Source organism: Cyprinodon variegatus, unplaced genomic scaffold (genome assembly GCF_000732505.1).
Source record: "Cyprinodon variegatus isolate N-32 unplaced genomic scaffold, C_variegatus-1.0 Scaffold301, whole genome shotgun sequence".
In the NCBI taxonomy this organism is placed as follows: domain Eukaryota; kingdom Metazoa; phylum Chordata; class Actinopteri; order Cyprinodontiformes; family Cyprinodontidae; genus Cyprinodon; species Cyprinodon variegatus.
The window spans coordinates 358,785-382,958 of record NW_015150754.1 but is presented as its reverse complement, the minus strand read 5'-3'; the positions used below and the strand labels follow the sequence as shown (position 1 = coordinate 382,958).

The 24,174-nt window shown below is 35.6% G+C and overlaps 1 protein-coding gene across 1 annotated transcript in view; it reads left to right on the top strand.

Moving 5' to 3' along the window:
• The window catches only part of LOC107090588 (BMP/retinoic acid-inducible neural-specific protein 3-like), a 241,338-nt gene that overhangs the window by 94,837 nt on the left and 122,327 nt on the right, over positions 1–24,174 (top strand). The window contains exon 2 of the mRNA XM_015384051.1: positions 11,496–11,954. Coding sequence (XP_015239537.1) covers positions 11,563–11,954 — 392 coding nt within the window. The 5' untranslated portion in view covers positions 11,496–11,562. The remainder of the gene's footprint in view (positions 1–11,495; positions 11,955–24,174) is intronic.

Genomic DNA, 24,174 nt, shown 5'->3' with positions numbered 1-24,174 from the left:
ATGTAATCATTAGTGCTCAATATTTACCCAACACCCTTTATGATATTGCTGGTCTTTATGAATCATGTGAGCAATTGATTAATTGAAATATAAATGCTAGAAATAAGTCTTGAAATAACTCTCCATATTCTATTTGCATTTGTGATATAAATGCTTGATTGTAAAAACTTTCCCAGTTATTCTGATCTTAAGGTATGTATTTAATAAGCCAGTCATTTATTATGTTAGTATACCTTTTAATTATTTTGTCAAGTCTAGATAAGTATAGAAAAAGAAATCCAATGGTACAACTCTTTTTATTTGTTTTATACTAACCTGTATTGATTTTACTGCCCATCAAACATACATATTACAGTTCTTCAGTGACATATTGACAGCAAACCTTTGCACCCAAAATAAGTTTAATTAAGTATGGAAAAGTTTGGTATTATAATTACATTTTCCAGTTATTAGTTGGTTGATCATGTGGTGGAGAACATAGCTCTCCCATTCCTCTTAACTAGTTAGGAAATCCATCCTGTGAGAGAAAAAAAAAAGTAACACCACAGTTAGTAATGAAACCACTCAGCAGCACCAATCCAACACTTGTTCACTTTGAGCCACGGAGAATAAAAAGGCTGCCGTGAGCAAAAAAAATAAATATCCAGCACCAATTCTTTTCCCTGGGTGTCCAGTTGGATCTGGTTGAGGCTTGCAACTGAATTTCAAACAAGCAATTTGTGATGTTTAAACAACACACAGAGGCGGTTAAAGAAGCTTCTACTGGTTTGTGTGAGAGTCTAAAATGCCTTTCAACCATTGATGTAGTTGACAGGCTGCTGTTTTCCTAATTATTAGTTGATAAAGATGTTAACAGGAGTATTGATGATCCTTAATTGACCATATAGCTGTTTGTCTTGCTGAAAATTGAGCACAGTGATTGGACCTTCACATGTACACAAATTTAACAGGTTGTGTGGAGAAAAACATACACACAGACATAAGCACACAAACACAAGGCCCACTCGATAGAAATTTGTACAGCTTCTGATACTTAACCACAAGGCATCAGCATGTCTCAGAAAATTAATACCATTCGGCTGCACAGATTTTCTTGCTGACCTCGCTGCTCGCTAATTTGGGCATGCGTGTGTGTTGCCATTTGTGCATGAAAAGAGTTTCTATCAGTGTGTGGCTGCCACCACCTGCTTCTTCAAGTCTTACCCTGTAGGCGCTGTTCGCCTGTGAAAAGCCAATTAGATCCGTCTTTAATCAGACGCACTTTGATACTCTTTTTATTGTTGTCCCTTAATTAATACAGTCACGCTTTTTAACTGCAGGTCAAACTTGTTTTTTTTAATCCTTAGTCCTTCTTTTCTTGGAGTACCAGCAAGTTTTTTTTGTATAGTCTGGTGTTTTTTCTAAAAAAAAAAAAAAAAAAAAAAAAATAGAGCTAGCTGGGTGGAGTCCATGCATCCCAATTGTCTGGGGGTGTTTAGAGAGAGCCTCATAAATTATTGAGAGATACATGCAGGCGTTAGCTCGAGCATGATGATCAACCTTTTTCTGCTTTAATCATGAAGTTTTTGCCTCCCATTTTTGGGTTTGTCAACAAGCTGCCTCAAAAAACTCAGCCAGCCTCGAGGATTGAAGGCGGAGATCAATAGATGCGGTTCAATCTGGTGGAAACAGATTGCTGAGGTCTGTAAGATAGATGCTGGTGCTGTTCTGCTGAGCCTAGACAACATCAGTGTGGCACATTGTATGATCCATTCAACCTATCAAGCTGATTTCGGAATATTTACTAAAATAGTTTCCACACATTAGCAGATGCAATAGGCAAGTCTTATTTATGTCATTCAACAGTTTTTTTTTTTGTTTTTTTTTTACATTAGCGGTTATACATTTAAATTTATTCAAACGAGAATATAATCAATTCTTGTCAGCCGTCTAATGTCAGCCAACCAGGGAGCAATGTGGGGAAAAATAAAAATAATCATTTTATTTTTTTAAACCCTCTCCAATATTTCTGCTCTTAATAAGAAAACAAGCAAAAATAGGCTGTTTTGATATTAATCATTTTTTGTACTCCTGTAAGTGTAATACTGTAGATGTTCATTAGATTAAAATTTTATATAGAAGGTTATACATAATGTCATAAACCTAAATTCTGAAGATTTTATTCAATTAATTGAAAAAAGCTTTGCTTGGCCTTGGATAAGCTGTATGTTTGATAGTTTCCTAGTGGGCATTATGCTCTGCTAATTAGGGTAAGCAGATGCAACTGCTACTCTCCCAATCACTCTCAATCCCCTCAGCTGTTAATCTCATTTTCACTGGTTCTTCTCTCCAGTGTCACTGTCCATCTCCTGAGTTTCTGTGTTCCTGAGCGCAGACTGCCCTAACTGGATTCTCACCAACTTCTGTTATGACTGTTTTTGCCTGTAGTGAGCGTAAAAAGTGCACAATCAACTTAATGTCCAAGATTATTAATCTTGAGACACACTGTGTCATGGAATAGTTTCATAAGACTGCAAAAAGCATAAAGAATGAAAATTTCACAAAATCACAAGATGTTTTAAAATTGGTAAAACAAAGAAATATCAGCGATGTTGGTGGAACTGGATGCTTTAAAGTGCTCAGAGATGTCAATGAGATCATTAATATCCATCGGTTACAACATAAAAAAAATGTCATGGACACTCAAATTAAAATTATATGAGGTTGGTTGCTCAACCAGAACATTATATATACTGTAGTCTAATTATGCAATTAGGTATTCAGGTTGCTGGGCCGCTGACAGGACCGGACTGGGCATTTCAAATGAGCCATCAGCTCTGGGGCTGGTCCCGGTCCGGAGCCAGCCGGGGACGGAGCGACTGAACCCGACCCGGTGATGGTATGCTCCCCCCCGCCTGCCGAAAAATATACAAAGGCTTGAAATGGAATAAAAATTAGTGCCCCATCTGGCTAAAGTAGTAGAACAATTTGACATAGATTTGGAGTCAGTGGATCACATGACCTGGAAGCTATTGAAGAAATATCAATTATTTTTCTATTAAAATATATATTTTTTTAATATACAAAGGCTTATAATGGAGTAAGAATGAGTGTGCCTCATCAGGCTAATGTTGTAAAACAATTTCACAAAGAATTTGAGTAAGTAGGTTACATGACCTGGAAGCTATTGAAGAAAAGTCCCAACTTTTGTCTTTAAAAATAACTTAAATTGAAATTAGCTTAAAATTGCATAAAAGCAAGTGAGCCTTTCATATGTTATCTGTTGGCATGATTTTATATTAGTTTAGTCTTCGCTGGTCATAAGATAAGGAATTTATTGATTTTTGTTTCTCAGAGTGCTTGGTTCAAAGATTTGTTGACGGTCCCTAACTGCACCACCGCGTGTGGCTGGCTGAAATTGGAGTCCCTCAGTCGAAACAACCGTTTGCTAGATCCGGCTGACTCCGCGAGCTTGAATATCCATAATCCAACTTCAAACCAACTTCACCACGGTGCTGACAGCTCGGTTCTGCTGCACTGTAGTCGACCAAAATCCTGGACAATTTTGAAATTCCACCCTGACATTTTTTTTAGTTATGAAAAGTAGGACATAATTGGGAAGAAGAGGACATCTGGTCACCCTACTTACAAACAACCGAAACTGTGAATAAAAGCACCCAGTCATCTTAGTTTAGCCTAAACCTCCATGTATGTCCCAGACTCATTAAACTACCTCTGGTTACCTCAGCACCCAAAATAGAATAGAATAAAATAAAAAGTTTTTTTTTTCATTTTCTTCTCTATTTGAATTGGAAAGAAAATAAGAAAATAAAAAAGAACCGCTCTCTGTTTTTCTATATAATTTTTTATGAAACAAATTTGTAAAGAACTTTGTTTTTGTATTTTTTCTTAATTTGAATGAATGAAGAAATGAATGCTACACTGGTTAAGGAACAACTTCTTTTTTGACATGGAAAACAGCTACTGGTTTTTAATTTTGTATTTCCCCGCTAAACATTCAAACTGCTTAACAATTAACCTTCCATATTCATCCCAAACTCATTAAACTATTTTTTTTAATGTTTGCATCAGAAAAAAAACACTTGTGATCAGATTAATTTACTTTTAATTTGATAGGCAGATGTAACTTTTTTGTTACATTTGTCTATCAAATTTTTTGATTGTATGCATTGGGTTAAATAAAAAAAAAGAATGATACACATATTTTATTTTATTTCTATAACATTTGGTTTTCCACAGATGAGCAGTTTTTATTAATTTATTTTGATTAGTTAAAAAAAAGAAAAAGATTTTGGCTTGTGATGAGAAAAAAACAACACAGAAACGGGGGCTGTTTAATAGCAACCCAGAGACTTGATCATCAGCTTCTTACAAGGCTTCTGTCCAGACGCTGCTGTCATCATATCATGCAGTCTTTTTGCAGCAGAGCCTTTGTACAGCATCTAACTAGGAAACCATAAATCATTTAACACTCTGATAACACATTCATCTGAAAACACACTACACTTATTAGCCCAAAAGATCAGCATTTATTTTCTATTTTTCTGAAATGGTTTTTGTATTTTCTAATAGTGTAATCTATTGTGTTGGATTTTTTTTCACATATTTAATGTCTATTCAGATAATTTATAGAAAATGAGTAAAAGAAAGGAGATAATTTGTATTTGGTTAAATATTTCTCAAATTTTTCTTGGCAAAAAAACGTGTATCTTTGATTTTATAAGAAAGATCTGTCTGAAAAACACAAAAGTCTGTCTTATTCTTTGAAAATAGGGCTAGAAATCATGTTCATCAAGCTGAACTTACCTGAGGCTATGAATAACTCTCACTTTGTCATTGAAATTCCAAAGTTATTAGCTCACATGTGCATTTTAAAGACTTAAACATTGATGTGCTTTATTGTATCTTTCATGTCTTCATGTCTCTATTTCGTGGAAAGTAAATATAATACTATGATTTTATTAACTCTCTTGAATTCATGATATATGATTGGTTGAGGCTCCAAAAAATCTCAATACATAAATTTAACAGTTTGCACTGCCCAAGAAATTATAATGATAGAGATTGAAAGGAAAACACTATTTATTACAAAGCAAAACAACATAGACTACTGTGTGGATGTCCAGATGGCCATCTTTACCATTCAATGGCTCACTGCTGCCTGCATAAGCTGCACCTATGCAGACTGAGCCTTCATTAAAATGTAAATGTGGATTTCCTTTCGTCTCTGTTGTTCTTATTCCATATCTGTTGTCTTTTACTCTTCTGTTAACCTATCCTTCTATTATCCTGCGATGTTGATATCATTGCCTTTCAACCAGTATTTATCTAACTCTCGCCCCTACTTCTCTTTACCTACTTTTGATGTGCATGGAGCATGCCTGAATCTAAAGGGGGTTAGGAGCAGGTGTTCGCCTGGGCTGACTACTGCTGCTGACTCTCATAATATAATACTGAAGGTTAGTGGTGAACATATTGGGTCAAGGAATACAGCTGGCCTCTAATGGAGATGGACCTACACCAGCTTTAAATTCTGCCACGGGTCCAGACCAGGTGCCTGGCAGCATATGGACTTGCAGAACCAAAATGTTGAAATGTTCAACACTGCATATGTTTTGATCTACAGCCATAACTCAGGATACAGAGTTATTCTAAGCAGAGGTACTTGCAGCACCCTGATTCTGTTGCAGCTCTCTCTGCAGCACAAAACAAATGATGGGCTAAATGACTATGGGGAAAAAAAGGCTTGAACACTGGTGTACCCTCATAATTCTTACATTCCCTAGAGCAGCAAGGCCTTAAAAAAGTCAGTAGGTCAGGACATTTGTTGTATCTTTCCACTTGGCCTGGTCACTCAGCAGCTGGGTGGGAACTAAGCGGAAGTTACTCATCCTTTTCTTACAAAGGTCCCCTTTTTCTAGATGAAAGTTGTTCTGTCAATAGATTTCTTCCTGTTTTCCTTCATTTCCCCTTTCCAACATTTTCTGTTTCTCATTTCCCTTTTTATCCTCCCTACCTTCTCCTTTCTTGTGCAAACACAGCAGAATCACTCTTTCCCTGCAATGCCCAGGAAAGGTAGAAGAAAAAAATCCAATAAGCATAGGTCTCTGCTTCGTGTTACCCTGGCGAGCCTGAGATGTTATTTAACTGTGACACGTGGTCGATTTTTCCATTCCACCAGGATGCCCTCGCACCCCTGTGTGAACATCACCTCTACTTCCTTCCTTGCCTTCTCCAAAATAGATTCAATATGAACATGGCTTCTTGCTTTAGCTCCTACCTTCCCAGATTTGGTTGGAGGAAAAGGGTAAATAGGCAAAGGGTGTGTGTGAATAATGCAAAGTGAACATTAAATGTCAAGGCTAAAAATTCACTATTCCCTACTATTGTCTTGCTGGCATTCACAGCATGTTTTATGCATTTTATAATTAGCAGTGGAGTCTCAAAGGAGGAAGCAGAGGGGGAGGCTGACTTTTATTCTGAATGCCTATTTCTATAAGATAGAGGCAGTTTAAGAAGCTAAAGAATGTACATCTTTCAGTTTCATTTTCCAGCCTTGTAAAGTCGAAAAATATTTTCTTTTGACTAAGAACGTGTTTAAGCTCATTTCAAGAGAAATCCTTTGGGCATTAGCTGGTAACTGGCTTCATGGTATATTAAAGATTTAAAAGATTACAGTTTTAAAACCACTAAAATGTTGTGTTTGATTGTTGCTGCAGCCTAATGTAAAGCAGTAACCAGAACTTATAGTAATGCAGCATTGCCCCATCCAAAGCTGTTGATCTTAATTGCTGGTCAGTTGTGTCAAAGAAAGCTACTTTGGTATATTATTACAGCTTTTTCAATAAACACAAATTTAAGCTCTTTATTTTATTTCTGGTCCAGGAAAATATCTTTAGTCCTGCTTTTGAAAATAGAAAAATTATGGTTTTCCTGTCCACAAGTACTTAAAGTGTTGCCACGTTTTAAACGGATTCATTATATTTCAAATTCAGAATTAAGGTCAAATAACCATCAATGAATCATAAAATTGCTGCAAGTTAAACAGTGGAAAGTTATTTTACAATATCATATTTTATATCAAATAGTCTAATATTTTAGCAACAAAAGGGGATAAATACTGTGCCTCTGCTTTTAATAATACAAGCAGTCTATAATGTAAATCCTTTTATTGTTTCACAATAGGGAAATGTATTCTCTGCATTTTGGCCCATCCGTTGGGGAGCAGTGGGCTGCCATTGTGTGGTGCCCTTTGAGAAGTTTGGGGTTAAAGGTCTTGCTCAGGGACCCAGAGCGGAAGTCTGTGGGGATCGAACCGGGCACTTGTAACCTTCTCAATGCACAAGTGCACTGCTGTGACTACTAGGCCAACACACCAATAATACAGCTATGTTTAACATTTAGAGCATCTGCTTTGATGTTGTGGTATTTTCTATCTCATACTTGCAGCTGCCAATTCCCATTGTTTTAAATTTGTACGGCCAGCATATCATACCATCACTCAACCCTGTTTTTAAGTTTTGTTTTGTTAAGAGATTATGGGTGAGATATTACCTGCAGTCAATTCGTTTGCCATTATCTTTTGTTTTCCTGTGGGGGATGGACATGTCTGTGTTGGTGCCACCGGGGGGTGGGGGGTTTCATGAAGAAACCTTAAATACACAAGCTTTGTATTATTCATGTAATATTTATACATATATATATGAATATTTGACTTTGACCAGAACCAAATACATATTGTGTTAAAAAAAGGACATTTTATTTCTTTTTTTGTGTGTTTTCATCTCAAGCCAGTGCCAGCATCAGTGTGCAGAGTAACTAAAAACTGTAAGGGTGAAGTTCGAAATGCAACAATGAACAGAGATTTCTAAAACCCAGTTTCTGAAACACGAAGGAGCATTCCCAATGTTTTTTTTGGCTTTGTCCTACTTTCATTGGGAAGCAAGAAGGCAATTGTATATTAAAGCTTATGCATTCTTTACTCATCATGCATTGTTTATTACTAATTGTAGAATCTTCTTATCCCGTTTTATAAATTCAAAATCATGTAATATCATGTTTTATGAGTTGGATGTATTGGCACACTGCAAATCATTTAAGTAGACTGATAATTTAATGATGACGTTAAACCTCTGAATGCAATACAGTACAATAAATAAATACATTACAAATAAGACATAACAAGTTGGAAAATGTGATACACCAAAGTATTTCTTTTTCTGAGAATAATGTTAAGAATTTTTGAAGGTTTTTTTCTATTTTGTATTGTTGCTCTTTATTTTCCGTTGAACTTTATTGATAGATGCAAAATGTCTTTTTAAAGTCTCTGTCACTGAAAGATTTTATTCCAGCAGGATCTCTTAGTATTTCAAAGTGTTATTTTCAATTTTTAAAAAGCCCTTTAAAAACATCAGGGGTTATTTATAAGCTCAGCAAATAATTCTTGCCTGTGACAACACTTACTAAACTGAGATATTATATAACCAAAGCTGAAAAATGTTTTAATTTGCACCCATTTTACTTTAGGGAAGGACGGCACATAAAACAACATCAACATCCTCTTCATCAAGGTCGGATCTGGCTTTTAGTTGCATAAATACATATATCTGTTTTACAGATGGCTTCCTTAATTACCATTTTAAACCAGAGTAACCTCACGATACATTTGGTGAAAATGAAAAATGCAACTCCCTGAGTAGCATTTTATTTATTTTTTTCATGTCTGAGCCTGTATTTATCCACCTGAAATTAATTTCCTAATTTGTTTGTAAGATACACAGGGAATACTTAAGATCCCAATCCACTTAAAGCATCTTGTCTGCTACTTTACATTTTTGTTCTGAAATGCTGATTTGTCCCTGAAGAGTCCTCTCTGCAATCCTGCTAGTCATTAACATTGAAATGAAGATCGAGTCTCAGCTTTTCATGAGGGCTCTGTAAAATTCTGTAAGGCATTATTGCGTGTGCGTGTCTGTGTGTGTCTGTGTGTTGCTTTAGCTGTCTAATGAAACCAAGATTAGAACGAGGGGAAATTTCATTTTCTGATGCTGAGAATTCACACTCAAACCATGGTGTGGCTTGTGCTGCTAACACTCACTGATATGTGTTGAGGCGTTTGATGACATGCTTGTCCAAACACACAAATCACAGAGCTGAAACTCCCTGCCATGTCACAGTGGTGCAATCTCAAACTCTCATCCCTTAGAGTATTAGAAATACTTTTTTATCTTTCGAAGATTTTGCAGGAGTCATTTTATATTGACCTCTTTTAATGTAATAATATGACCGCTTTTTTTCCTAAATTAGTTAAATACAAAAACATGGTTCCTTCATTTTTTCTGCTGTCCAACTTACTTTATCAAGCTCCATAGTTGGATCATAACCCACAGTGTTGTCTATGTTAATGTTTTAATATCTTTTCCCAAAATGTAACTGGATTAGAGTTAATAAAAATAGTTTTCCACTTGCATCCGCTAAGAGATCCGTTAAAAAAGACTCCTCAAACTAGAAGAGCTAAATGTAACAAAGCCTGATGAAAAAAACAAAACAAACTAGAACGATAAAAATATGATGAAGGGGTGTGGAAATAAAAAGATATTGAAATGAAGAGAGAGAGAGAGATTTACCTAAATACATAAAATGCAATTCAGAGATAATGAAAAGGAAGATCCTAGGGGAAACAGTGCTCATCTTTCGCACACACATTCACATGCTGATGGTGGAAGGCTAGATTGTAGCTATAGCTGCCCTGGGACAGATTGAGAAAAGTCAGGCTGACATGCATCAGCACAAGGAGGCGCTCTGACCAGGTATATAAATTATATGTTGGCCACCATGTTCCTTTCGTAAATAAAACCAAAATGTCTGATTTGAAATTTACTGTAATCAAGTGTTACTTACTTCTAGATATAAAGTAAGACTTCTGATTTACCTAATAGTGCTTTGAGCAGTCAACAATAATTGAAATGAAAACAATAGCATGGTATATAAATGTACCTGATTCATCTGACTTTGAGAAATTAATTTACTTTTATAATCTGCTGCTCAAGCCTTTCAAGAAGCCTTAAAGAGGAAATAAAGTGTTACATTATTTTGGAGTACCTTACACCTTTGCGGCCATATTTATTGTTGGACTGTACCGTTTTTAGTTCAAATGTGCTGACTTATCCAACTGATATTTTGTGTTTGGTCTTATGTACCTGAAGAGACAACAACCATCTAAACTATTTTGACAGAGACTTTGTTGGTTTGGCTCAACTTTTCGTAAACTGATCATGTATCTTTCAATAAAAAAAAAAGGGTTACTTTTTTGCAGTACTTTTTTTAAAAAGTAAGACATAATGCAGTACAAACAGATGCCTCTTGTCTAACATAGGGTTTTGTGTTTAGTTGTCATGCAATTAAATATGGATTTCTGGGAAGACAAAACACTTTCATTGAGCCTCTAACTTATGTCTGATTAATTAAAAAATAGAGTTCCAGGACTGGTTAACAAAAACTACCTGTAAGGTACAAAGACGTATCTGGCAAATGCTCGCTTGAAAATAAAAAGGGAAACTTCTGTCTTTGCTTGTCCTCTGATTTAGTGTTTAAAGTTGTCTGACCTACTGGTGACACTCAGGGAGTTTTAATTTCCTAAGATCAACCAATGCTCTGATATGAGGCCCACAAAAAAATAAATAAAACTACCAACAAACTATTGACTGACATCACTGATAAGTAACATATCCAATTATATTTAGGTAACATTGGGAATTTTATGCCTTAATCTCATATAGATGTACTATTCAGAATGGGAGAAGGTGAAGGCAACAGACGTTTATAAAACAGGACTTGGATTGATATTCCAGTAATTCTTCCCTTTCAAAAACATCCAAATAACAAGTATTTTCAAAAATGGCAGCGTATAAGGCAAGATAGGAAGTTGTGTGACAGCAGCTAAAGTTGAAATAAAATTCATTATAAATGTAAACTTAAATAGCACTATTTTTCCTTTTTTTTGAATTTACGGAAACAATTTTACTTTTAAGAGCTAATTTATCATTTATCTTAATTTTTTGTATGGTATTAAGAGACTAATAGGTATTCACTAAAATACAAGCTTGGTGGTAACTGTTCTGGTTTCATTCAATGTAACATGTATGCTTTACTTTTAGCCAAATAAATTCTGGTAAATCTAGTGAGAGGTGCAAATATGTTATTATTCCATCATCCTACAGAAAGCATGTCTGCTTGTAATGTTCAGCAAAATCCCCAAAATAAGATTGAGGAGTTCTGTATCATTTTGTTTATATGTTGAGGTGTGATTTTGTGTAAAAAGAAAGCAAAGCAAATTTTGGTCGACTTATTCTTTTATTTACTAAAACTCTGTGGCTCAGTTTAAGTCAATGGCAAAGTGTACTCAAGCCGAATTACTTAGATTTCATTACTTAGATTTCCTAAACACAACCAAACATGCTTTAACAATTTTTTGTTGTTGTTGTTGTTTCTTTTAGGCCTGCAAGAGGTGAGTGCCAGAAGAAATGCCGGTCCAAGGTGCCTTAGTGCAACATCACCGGGACCATGGCAATTCCTTGGCCAATGAGAAAAAAGAGGTGCTTCCATGGCTTTGCCAGCCTTGCTAGATGGTCGGCATCCTCCTTGATGCTCCTATGGTTGCCTTTGGTGTTGCTATGGCTGCCGTTGCCTGCCCGAGCTGAACAACTGGCCAGCGGGGGACAGAGTGGAAAAGCACTTCATGGTTCTCTATCATCCCCATCATCCTCATCATCCTCCTCCTCCTCCACCTCTTCGTCCCCCTCAAGCTCCTCAGCATGGGGCTTTAATACAAGGCAGAGTGGGGGGCAGCTGGACTGGCTGCTGTCAGAAAAAGGACCTTTTCACAGATGTCCAGAGTACACAGAGTTCAGAGAAAGGTTCCAGCAGGGGTTTTCTACAAGATACAAAATTTACAGGTGAGTGGGATGTTCAAATGTGTTTATTTGTGACAGAAGGGCAAGAACAGATGAAAGGAGAATGCATTTTGGATTTAAAAGATCAAAGGGTGGAGCATAAAGTGTAACTCTCCCATAAATTTAAGTGCAGGTTTGTGTGTTTCCCATATCTTGCAAAGAGCTGCTTGCCTACTCTTTTGACTTGTGATCTCTTGATATGAAAGAAGTTTACTAGACACTTCTTGTAGCAAGGTATATATCTTGAAACTTGGAGCAATGTTGTGCATTAGGAAAATTAGGCTATTCATAAATAAAAATAAGTACCAACTGCAGTTATTAAAAAAGTTAAGAATAATATTTGAAGTTGAAGTTTAATTCTTAAGCCCCCTTGGTAAAATAATTCATTTAAGAATCTCCTTAACAATGGAAGTACAATTCAATTAAATGATTAAGGAAAAATGAAAACATATGTAAAAATATACACTGTAGGGAAATTAAGAAGTAAAATAAACAACAAAGACTAAAACTTAAACTTTAATAAGTTTAAACAGTTCAGTGTAAATAAGAGGGAAATAGGGAAAATAAAACCAGATTTTAATGAAATAATGGTCAATAAATCATTTGATGAATTAGAAATCAATAACATTCTGCAAAGTAGCCATGACAGTGACAAATTGAGTTGATGAAACTCAAGATGGGCAAAAATGTATTATGTGTATGTGTACAAAAATGTGTATTAAACCAAGCAGAATTAATGGCTGTTTTGTCTCAGCATTACAGCTCTAGCAGCTAAAATATGGGAGACACAACTAAGGATTATAAAGACAACATCAATATATGGCCTAATTTTTAAACAATGGTAAAAGGATATTGCTTCAATTACTCAATCAAGACTATCAAGACATTCAGAGATGCACCCTGATTCACCCTGTGGAGGGGTGTGCGTAATGCAAATGAAATGCTGCAACTCTTCCTCCCAAGGAGCTGTTAGTCAGTGGGTTTATGCTGTTCATGCAGGGAGTTTTTCACCTCTTTACTTTGTATTCTGTATGGCTAAGTCTTTGTTTACTTACAGTTCCAGGCCCAAAAGTGTGAGCTAGAAAATGATCTGGCTTCAAAGCATCTGAAAAAAGTGAAATTATCCATCCCGTTAAAGTGAAAGCAAAAGGCTTTGTACATGTTACAAGCATTAAAAACCGGCTTATTACTCCATAACAAACTTTCTAGAGGAAATTATAAATCTCGCATTTTATTCAATTCCCTCTAAATGTTTGTTCACTGACTTTCTAAGTACAGAACTTTTGCATATTCAAATCTAATTAAACTAAAGATTGAGGTTTAATCAGCTCTTTAGATCATATATCACCTGACTAATATTTTAATCTTTGAAATAATACAGTTTTCCTTTCAGTGTTTTTGTTTTTTTTATTTAGCTGTGCATTTCCAGTTTTAATAAAAAAAAAGAAAACTTATTGATAAAGAATATTCAAAACGGTCCTTCAAATATAACATTTAAGTCAATGTATAACAAAGTGTTTCTGATGGAGGAAAAACCTAATTTGCTCTGGATTCATATGTAGCTGTTAGAAAGACTAATTTATTTTACTAAACAATATAATTTCAAGGAGAACTAAATATCTTTAACATTAATCATGCTTTACTTTTGAAAGTAAAGCATGGTTTTCTTAGTTAAAGTACTACAGTTAAGAAAGTCCTTTACAAGGCAAATACAAACAAGGGTAATTTTGAGTTAGCCTAATATAATGCACGGCTAACAAAATCTAAAGTCTAAGTCTACGTCATTTTTTCTTAAAATAAGTGCATTGTTTCTTGAATTGAGGAGGTTAGTGAGTCTTTGCCAATGGAAATTTTATTCAAATAAAAAAAATAAAAAATGTTCTGTCCTATTTTAAGTGCATATTATCTAGTTATCTTATTTTTAAGAGTAAACATACTCATTCCATTTGGCCAATCGTGTTGTTAACCTGCGCAAATTAAGGGTAAATACACTTAATTTAAACATTTTAACTCATTTTTAAATCCTTTTTTGCAGTGTGGGGATAATATAGCATGCTTGAGGTTTTTTTTCTTTTATGGAAACCCTAAGATAAACGTCTGCATCTATGATTTATATGGACAATTTATTCTGAGCTTTAAAGATTCTTTGTATCTGCGCTGCCTAAAAGGAACTGTAAATTTAAGCCCACTAAGGGTGCAACTGCAGGTTGTGGCACTGTTATGCTCTTTGGCTCCTTAGATATTTCTTGTAATATTAATGGGCTCTGCTGGATGATACTGTATGGCTGAAGAAAATCCTTTTATGAGCATACCATACAGGTTGCAGTGTCATAACTACATTGTCCTAAAAAAGAAGTTTAGGAGGATCTGTACTGTCCATGTTTCCATGCAAGAATCTAAAGCAGGTGTTAGAGGCAAAAGTAGGTCTATTTTCCATTTGAGTTATTTTTTTTTTCTTAGGTCATGTGCAAGGGACAGAAAAACATGTGATAGTAAAGCTGGAACAATACCTCAATAACTGGTCATTTTCTTTCTTCAGACCAAAACTAAACAGTTTTATCAGTTTTCACAGGATGTCTTGGTGGTGTTGTTTTCTATGTTTTCTAGTTTAAGCGGTTGTAGTGTTTGTTATGTTTTTTTTGTTTTTTTTTTTTTTTTTTTTCCCCAAGCTTCCAGTTTTGAGCTGTAAAATAACAACTTGATCTTTCAAATAAAAATAAATCTGCACTTCACAACCCATGCCATACAATGGAATATATACCATTTTTGACCATCCTGCATGCTCCACCAATCTAAATGCTTTTGAAAACATTTTTGGGCTGGATAGCAATCATCTCTGACCAGCCTTGTTTCAAGTGGTGCTTTCCATCTAATGCTGACTTTGATGATTTGGAGTAAGGTCATCTGAGATAAATGGGTTCCTGTTACCACCTTGTAAATTCTCTATGGCTCCTGCAGCCAATGATTTAACTGGTGTGACAAACCAGTTTCCTACACCGTATGTGGCATACAGTACAGTAGCAGCCATTCGAAATAGCCCTTTCTAGTTAAACGCCAGCCTAATGGCAGCCTCCACCCCTTACTCCCACCCAAATTCCCTCTAACTTCCAGCCACTGGAGAGACCCCCTCCTTCTCCTAGGTTTGAATTTTTTTTTTTACTCTGACTCCAACCTTTCACTGAATTACATGGTCTGACCAGGAGATGACTCTTCTCTTTAGATCTTGATGTCAACAAATCATGAGAAAAAATATTTTAGTATAAAGATTGATGTTTGAAAAGGAATTGTAGGGGACTAGCCAAGGACCCATTAAGGAAAGTGTGGAAATTTTGAATGGCTACTACTGTGCATACAATCAATGGAAACATATTGTTGTCTAAACACTGACCAGGAGTGACTAGTTCAATTTCCGTAATAAAGAACTGAGACAAACAGGTAAAATAGGAAAGTTTAACTACCATCAACACAAGTAGCATCCATCATGAATGCAAAAGTTGGGTGAGATCCCAAAAAAGCTAAAAAACAAACCACTGAACTTTGATTTCCAAGTTTGAAGACATTTTGTTTCCCATTCAGGAAGCCTTTTCAATTCAAAATACAGTATTAGCCAATCAAAATGGCGTTTCCCAGTCAAAAGCCAGCCAGATGGAAGCCAAATCCCCTCCAACTTCAAGCCACTGGCCTTCTCGTGGGTGTGCTTTTTTTTTTTTTTACTCTGACTCCACCCTTTCATTGAATTACAGGGTCTGACCAGGAGATGAGGCTTCTCTTTAGATCTTAAAGTCCACAAATCTATTTTAGATGTTTAAAAAGGAATTGTAGGGGAATAGCCAAGGACCAGCCAAGGGCCCATCAAGGGAAGTGGGGGCATTCTGAATGGTTACTACTGTATTTGGATTAGCGTTGAGTTCCAAGCTTTATAAAGTAGCCTAAAGCCTTTTTATGGATTAGAAAACATGCAAATTGAACTGAGAGAACAGGTCCACCCCTTAGTAATGGGGTGGACCTGTGGTCTTGTTTTGCCTGCATTACCCTATTCTGGCCTATGCCTCCAAAGAGGGAGTCGTTAGCGTCATTGTTGGCCACAAAATCTTGCCTGGTCAGCCAGGCCTATCACCTGAATGACTGAAACTTTTCACCAGCATATTGGGTACCGTCTTGTTGCACTCACTTCCAGGGGCATTTCGTTTGAAATCTATTACTTTGAGGTTGTAATTTTTGATTTCTGAGGACAAACGTCACGTACCATGGTACTCTAGGTCCGTTCTCATTACTACGATACCTCACACAAATGTTATGTTGCTCCAGATGCTTTACTTATTAGTCAGCTTTGTAGCTTCCCAGATAGACTTTGTTTGAGCTGGACCATGCTTGTAACATGTACAGGAGGGGTGCTTGAACAACACAAGAGGGAGCCTGATCCCTGCTGAAAAAGGTCAAATACAGTAGGAGATTTGGTGTTGTTTCTTGAGGGGATTTTAAGTGCAGCTGTTGCCCCCCATTTAACACATAACTCTAAATAAAAAGATCTGTTCAATTCTAGTAAAAAAAAAAAAACTTAAGTAGTCCAAAATTGAAATTAATAGTTGAAATTAGTTGAAATTGTACATTCTGCTTTTTGTTTAGCTTTTTTTATTATCTGGATAATAGGAAAAAGAAAATAATTTTCAGAGGTGGTTTCATTTTAAAACCAAAATGGTCACTTATTTAGGTCAAGAATACCATTTAGATAAATTAAAACACTATTTGATGAGCCTTAGGGGGAAAACAGTTTTCAGAAAACGAGGATTTTGAGTGCCCAGCAAGGAGCTTTTGTGCCTTAAGGCTGTCAGCTGGGTCATCTTTAAATGATGCAGTGGAGTCCTGGGTCAGGTCCAGAGATAATGGCCCTGCTGCTATTATCATTACTCTGAAAATGATAGCAGATGTGAATGATGTGCACTCTATTTGCTGAAGCTGCAATTTGAATTTCTATTTCCTCCTTTATTGAGATGTTCATTTCATTTGATTACCCACCCTTCCTGCTCTTTGAAAGAGATTATCCATCTTTTATAAGGAATGTCATAGAATGTTCTTTGTTTACCCTTAGTGACTTAAGACTGGGAAATACATTTACTTTTTTCTTTAATTTTTGTTGTTTGATCGTTTCAGCTGCTGTATTTCCAAAGACGTGTGCTTCAATCGATTCCTTCCGTCTAGTTTGTCTTTGCTCTCAAAAGTGACATGAAAACAGCAATGTTTTCCTGTCTTCATCCATCTCCCTTCTTTCCTCTCTGCTGCCTGCTCTTCTTTTCTCTCTATGCCTGAAGTTGAATCAAATGGAAATGACAGCATCACTTACAGACAGAGGAGTAGTTCTGCGTAAAATGACAGGTGAAGGTTATGCGACAGATGTGAAAAAAAAAGTTGCTCCGCTTTTATCAGCAGGACAGTTTGAATGATTTCCTTTATCTTAACTTTGACTTTTAGAATTTTATCTAAATGCTTGTACCTATATTTGAATTATTTTTATACAAGCATAGATGGTGAACAAACAAGTTTGTATTAACATAAAACATTTGCATTTGTGTCACAGAGCTGCTGCCAAATATCTGTAGCTTTGGAATTTTAATGTCTTCTGTCTCCAAAGGCAAAACGTGAGTCATCCGAGATTTAGATGGCATTCTTTTTTTTAATGTTTCTTTAAATAGTCTTTATTTTTACTTCCCCCCCTTGCTGATATTTTTGTCTGCAAACAGTCAGCAACATTCAGTGTTACAATGGTGAAGACTAGGTTAATGTGTCATTTATTATAGAAGGAAGCAGTGACCTATGTGGCTACAACACAACTATGTTAAAAGACAGAAGATTAAGATATTAAAGGGGAAAGCCATTTTTATTTTTTTTTTATTACATCATGTTCTACTAACCCATATGAGTTTTTTGTCATTTGGAGCTGTTCTGAAGAGATTTGGTTAGGTTATATCCAAGTAATGTCTTCCTAGGGCAAACGACTTGAAGGCACAAACTAAACTGTTCATAATTTATTCTTTATGGTACGCCAGCATTCATATGTAGGCGAATTACTTTTCCCCAGACATCCGTGGTTATATTTTTTTATATTTATATGTTTTAAAAACAAAGCGGGGTGTGTATGACGTCATCCGCGTGCCGGACTGGAGTTGTGACAGGCAGCCCGGGCCACAGGCAGCTACGCTCTACCCCTTCTATTCATTCGGCTAGCTAATCTGAATCGTTCAATTCCATTTCGAGAGCAAGATTATCTGTGGCAGTAGCACTAGACATCTTCCAGGCATGTGAGTAAAACTAGGAGCAGTTCAGCGGACTGGAAGAAAGAATGGTAGCCAGCAGGCGTGGATAACGTTGTGCACGCGGTGCTTCGTTTTTAAAAGATATAAATATAAAAAACATAAACACGGATGTCTGGGGGAGAGTGATTCGCCTACATGTTATGAATGCTGGCGTACCATAAATGATAAATTATGAACAGTTTAGTTTGTGCCTTCAAGTCATTTGCCCATAGGATGACGTTATAACAATGATGTAATAACGTAAAATCAAGGGCCCAATGTAAAAAGACAGCGTTTCCCTTTAATGTTTGCAATTTACTGCCAAAATCTAATGTGTATCTATCATATTTCACCAATGATAATTTCCCAGATGCTTTCTGACTTTTAAACCTAAACATCTTCATTACTTCATGCTTTTTTCTGCATTCTATTGCAGTTCTTTGTTTAAAGTCACTCCTTTTCCAGCACGTTCAATCTGCTCAATAAGTCATAGACAACATATCACTTCCAGTTTCATATCCAATCATACTTTTGAAGTTCTTTCTTTTAGAGAGAGGCACCCAGTTTTATATATGCAGTCCACCTTAAATTTAAAAAATTTATTGAAACATTTATTTTTTATTTTTGTATGTTTTGACATATTTGTTGGACAACCGTCCTTTGATTTAAATTCAACTTAGAGTTCAGAGGGGGGGGGGTGGGGGGTGCATTAAAACAACCTGGATTTGAACATCGAGGACTAAGACCTCTATACATCGGTTGGACATTTTACCCCTACACCACTACTTCACCTATTGAAGAAAATTCTGCTTTTTTGAATTGCAATTAACAATGACTGGTTGAAGTAAAGTTGTGGTGTCCCTCTTGTGAGCTAAAAAGCATGTCATGTTGAGGAGTCCTTCCAACCTCAAACACTTTGAGCTCATCACACATCACTTGTTTGATAGCTTTAAATTCAGGATTTTATTTACACAAATATGTGACTATTATTTATTTATTTATTTTTATTTATTCGTTTATTTGATAGGGACAAGTATGTTTCATGCATCATGTCACACACTACAACATTTTAGCTAAGGCTAATTCTCAATGTCTGTCCCCAGTTAGGCTTTTAACTACATTCTTGTCTTGGGAAAGGCGCATCATTTTTTATATCTGAAGCCAATCAAATGGCTGAATAAAAAATGAACAAACGTCAGTCAGAATAATTGTTGTGGGTCTCCTCTATTTTCCTTGTGTCCAGACAAAGGAAAAAGATTTCCAAGACAAGCCATTTCTTCTTAAGAAAACACCCCGGTCTGGCTGAAATCCCCCGAGACCTTTAGAGAAAGTGTTCTGTTCTATTACAACCTACGTCTACAGGACCTACAGATATGTTTGACATAAAAACAACACAGAGCCTCAGCAAAAGAACAGCCTCTCAACGGTGAAGAATGGCAGTTTAAACGCCACGCTCTATGGGCTTCTTTTCTGTTTTTCCTGGGATTTAACCGTTTTTGTCAAGGTTGATAAGAAATATGAACTTTTCAAATACCTGTCAAAATGTTGATGTTATCTGGAACTTATTCTGGTGAAGAGTTATTTGAATTGACAATTTATTTAGGTATCAAGAAAGCTGAGGAGAGAATTTATTTGACTGGTTTCAGCAAAGGAAAATTATAATTTTTCAAATAATGCTAGGTGGCGAGACTTAGATCCTGGCTATGATTTCCCCACCTATGATAAGCATAACCCCAACTGATAGAAGGCAAAATTACTTGGAAAGAAAAGAAGGAGTGGTGGAAGGCATTGCACTTTAAAATCTTCACTTTAAGTCTCGCCTCAACAAATCATAAGTAATTGTAAACAAAACCTGCATGATAGATCATCCAAGAATTGGATTATGGGATTAAATGACTCATCTAATAACATAATGGTGAAGTTAGACAATAATTATAGCTGTATGTGTTAGTTTGACCTGATTGCATAAGAAAAGCTTGAAGTCCCACAGTAAACACTGCCACTGCATGAGGAATGTGCTTGCCTCTTGTTTCTAATTGTACCCAAGTGACCTCCTCTAATGGTGATATCTGATTATCATTAAGGAAAATAAGTGCTGTCAGGCTTTTCTCTACTATAACTTCCTACAGGACAAGGGTAAAATTGTCAGCTCTCATTAGCTTTTAATCAGGGGTAATGATGTGACTACGTAGAAGCAGCACTTTTTTAAGCCATCCCTAATCTGCTAAATCCTTTAATCGCATCATCACATAACTCACTGTGTGTTACATGTAATGATGTTAAACAAGCTTTAAAAGCCATCACTGGGTTATGCTGGGGTCAGTGTCTTACCCCCTTGTGGCAGTGCAAAAAAATTTTTATCCCAAGATAACATTATGAATCTCTCGTAGGATGCTACTATTGGATACTGCTGTATGCAGCATGTGCATATCAATGAATAGTTATCTAAGTGGAAAATATTTTTAAAGATGGAAACTGCATTTTCTAAATATGGTATGACTCAGTGGCTGTCCTGTCAACACTTATAGAAATGATGAGACAAGGTACAAAAGCTTTACTTTAAAGAAGTTAGCCTTTTACAAAGTTTTTTATCTAAGCATACTGTATAAATGGAAAGTTAAGAGAAAGGAAGAAGTTTGTTCATAAAGCGTATGCAAGCACAGGCATAACTGGTGCTTTTAGACAGTTGTAAAGCAAAAGCAATTATAGATGTGGGAGATATAGATGGTAGAGACTGTGACTGAAGTCAGCTCATGAATCAGCACACAGATGTATTCAGAACATAAGCTACAACTTTTGCAGTCCTCGTATAAATGCACTGCTAATGCCAGAACTGTCTTACCTAGAAAGTGGAAGAGGAATGGACTGTTCGGTGGCCTGCATCTGTTTTTTTTTTAGATTAAAGCTATTTTAGCTCTTAATTTGAAAGTAACAATCCCAGAGTTTGAAAGAAGTGAAGTTATGGAAAAATTCCAAGCTGCTTGAGGTCCAATGTTAAGTTTCCAAAGTCAGGAATCATATTGTGGTCAATGCCATCTGGTTGGTTCTTATTGTTTGCTTTGCATTTCTTAAGTGCAAAGTAAAAGCACTGGGAGCACAAATATTGAGTGTATGTGCTGCACAGTGCATGTTAAAAGCTTTCTGTCTGTCGTTTAAGAAATTATAATATGTAAGTGGTTTAAATATATTTTTATTATGATGAGTCATTTTCAACAGGTCCTGAAATACCATGCAACTTAACATTATTATATTCAAATAGGTAATTCAATGATGATGAAATGTGACTAAAATAAATATCAATTAGAATTTGGCTTTTATTTGAGCTTTTGGATGAATATTAGCAATTTGAGTCAAAATGAACTGACAATAAAATTTACTTTTTTTTATATTTAAGCTGTACTTTGAATCTGTGATGTTGGAGCAAATCAGTGTCTTAAATCTTAAAATAACAACTGGCAAATTGCAAAGTAGCTTTTACATATTCTGATGAAGATTCTCAGTCATCCAGGTTATAGTCATTCAGTAAAAGTTTTAAAAAACCCACTGGACTTGGTTTCCAAGATTTGAAGATGTTTCGCCACCTCTCCGGGAAGCTTTCTCAATTCAGACATTTGAATTGAGAAAGCTTCCCGAAGAGGTGGCGAAACGTCTTCAAATCTTGGAAACCAAGTCCAGTGGGGTTTTTTTTATTTTTTTATTTTATTTTACGGAATAGCTTTTACATAAACCTGTAACTCTTGGGATTGTGCTTCATGCATTTAATGACCTGAGCATATATGTATTATGAAATGATGTTAATGAAACTGCAAGAAATGACTAACTGGTATTAAATGTTAAAAAATCAGTGTAAATGTTAGAGGTGTTAATTTTAATTACTCGGATAAAAAAAATATGTCCTTGCATAAGGAATATAGATTATGTTTAAAAGCTATTTTTATCAACATTACTCTTGCAAATATTAATACAATTACGGTACTAAAAAAACACAAATTAAAAGAAAATTGAATAGATCTATTCAATTACCTTTAAATTTACATCTATTGACAAAAACATTTCCCATTTTTGTGTCATTATTGTAGTTTTCTAGCAGTGTTGAATTTTTTTGTGTTACTCTCTGTTGCCCCCATGTGCCAGTCTCCTTTCCCCGAGCTTCTAGTTGTTTTTATCCACACCTGCTCCTTATCAGCTGATTAGCCCTGTCTCTGTTCCGTCTCCCATATATACTCCTCCTGTGCAGTTCCACAGTGCTGGTTTCTCTTCATTACGTCATACCTACTGTTTTTTTCTCCTGAGTGTCTCCCTGTTTTGTTTCCTGATTTCCCTGCCTGTTGTTGATTGGATTTATTCTTCTGTTGCAACCACATCAAAGAAATGTGCAAGAACTCTTCTCTGCATTTTGGTCCTCAACCAACTTCCACCCAACTCTAAGATCATTTCATTATCTACAGTTGGTGAAGACTAGGCCGCTGTAGAAACCTATTTAAGCATTAAACCTTACTGAATGCTTGATGGTTTAAGTCCTCTTAGTTTTATGTAAATATATCATACATTTTTATAAAACTACCTTTTGACCAAATCCGCTTATCTAACTATTTCTGTTTTTTTTTTTAGCAACAGAGGAAACGTATAACTTTTGCACTTTAGTTTAGTTGTTTCAAAATTAAATTTCACTGCCTTTCTAGACTTTCTAATAGGCCTATAGAGATTACACCAGAGGTTTTCTCTCCAGAACTTTTAACAAAGGATGATATGCAGTTTTGGTGTTTGCAGAGCTCAATAAGCTTGAGACAGACAGGAAAACTGTCTATACAGCAGAAACTCTGTCTAAAAATCTGTGGATATGCTAATGGTTGCTTATTCACTGTTATCTACTTCCCTTAAACACTTTTCTGTTTTTTTGTTTTCCATTATAAAAATTGAAATCTAAAAAACACAGTTGCACTTAGTTTTTTTTCCCGATTTTCATTATTATATGGTGTGCATTACAACAAACAAGAAAAGCTGCAATGTGATACAGTTGGACAGAAGAAATGAAGAAAGTATACATACTGTACTTAAACTCAAACTTATATGTACTTAAATATTAGTATATATGAAAGATAAATATGTAAGTTGTGGTTTAGTAGCATAGATTGATCATCATAATATCATTGAGGAATGAGCGAAGAATGAATTATGAGCAATGAATTAACAAAAAGGAAAGAAAAAGAAAACATTTTTGGCATAACAATTAAACTAGTGGCTGTTTATATTACAGAAAAAGTTCTTTTAGCTTTAAAAAGTTACATAAATAAAAACAATAAAAAAGCAAAGCTTTTTGAGTTTGGACAGAGATAATATGTCATAAAAACACATCAAGTTTACTATTTGAATAGTGTTAAAACATCTGATGCCAAAGCAGCCCCCCTGCTTCTGTCTGTTCTGTTTTTTGATTTTTTGTTTTTTGTTTTTTCAGAGATACATATCCATATTAAGCAGGCAAGCATAATGCAGGCATCCCTCAGGGATCAATAAAAATTATTGTTCCCCTCAAACAAACAACAAGGTATGAAAGGGCAAAAGGGCGAGTTGACACGAACCCACATTAGCAGGAAAAAACAGTGTTGTCATTCTGTGCTGTTAATGAACACAACTAATGCTTATGTTATCCAATGCATTTATTTAAAATGACTTTATTCATTCCCACAATGAATGAGGAAGGACACTTATAATGTTTTAGCTGACTCCTGCTAAATTTGTAATATAAAAGAGCAGCATATAGGAGCATGATGTAAATACTGCCAATGCCTCAGGTGAAACAAAGCTGCTTCTTTATATATAAATTCAAATAATAATGAGATTTTAAAGCTCAAACCCAGAGCAGAATATGATTTGGTTTTAGCTAAACATCACCAACATGCTTTTGCTTCACACAAAATAACCAAATTACAGCA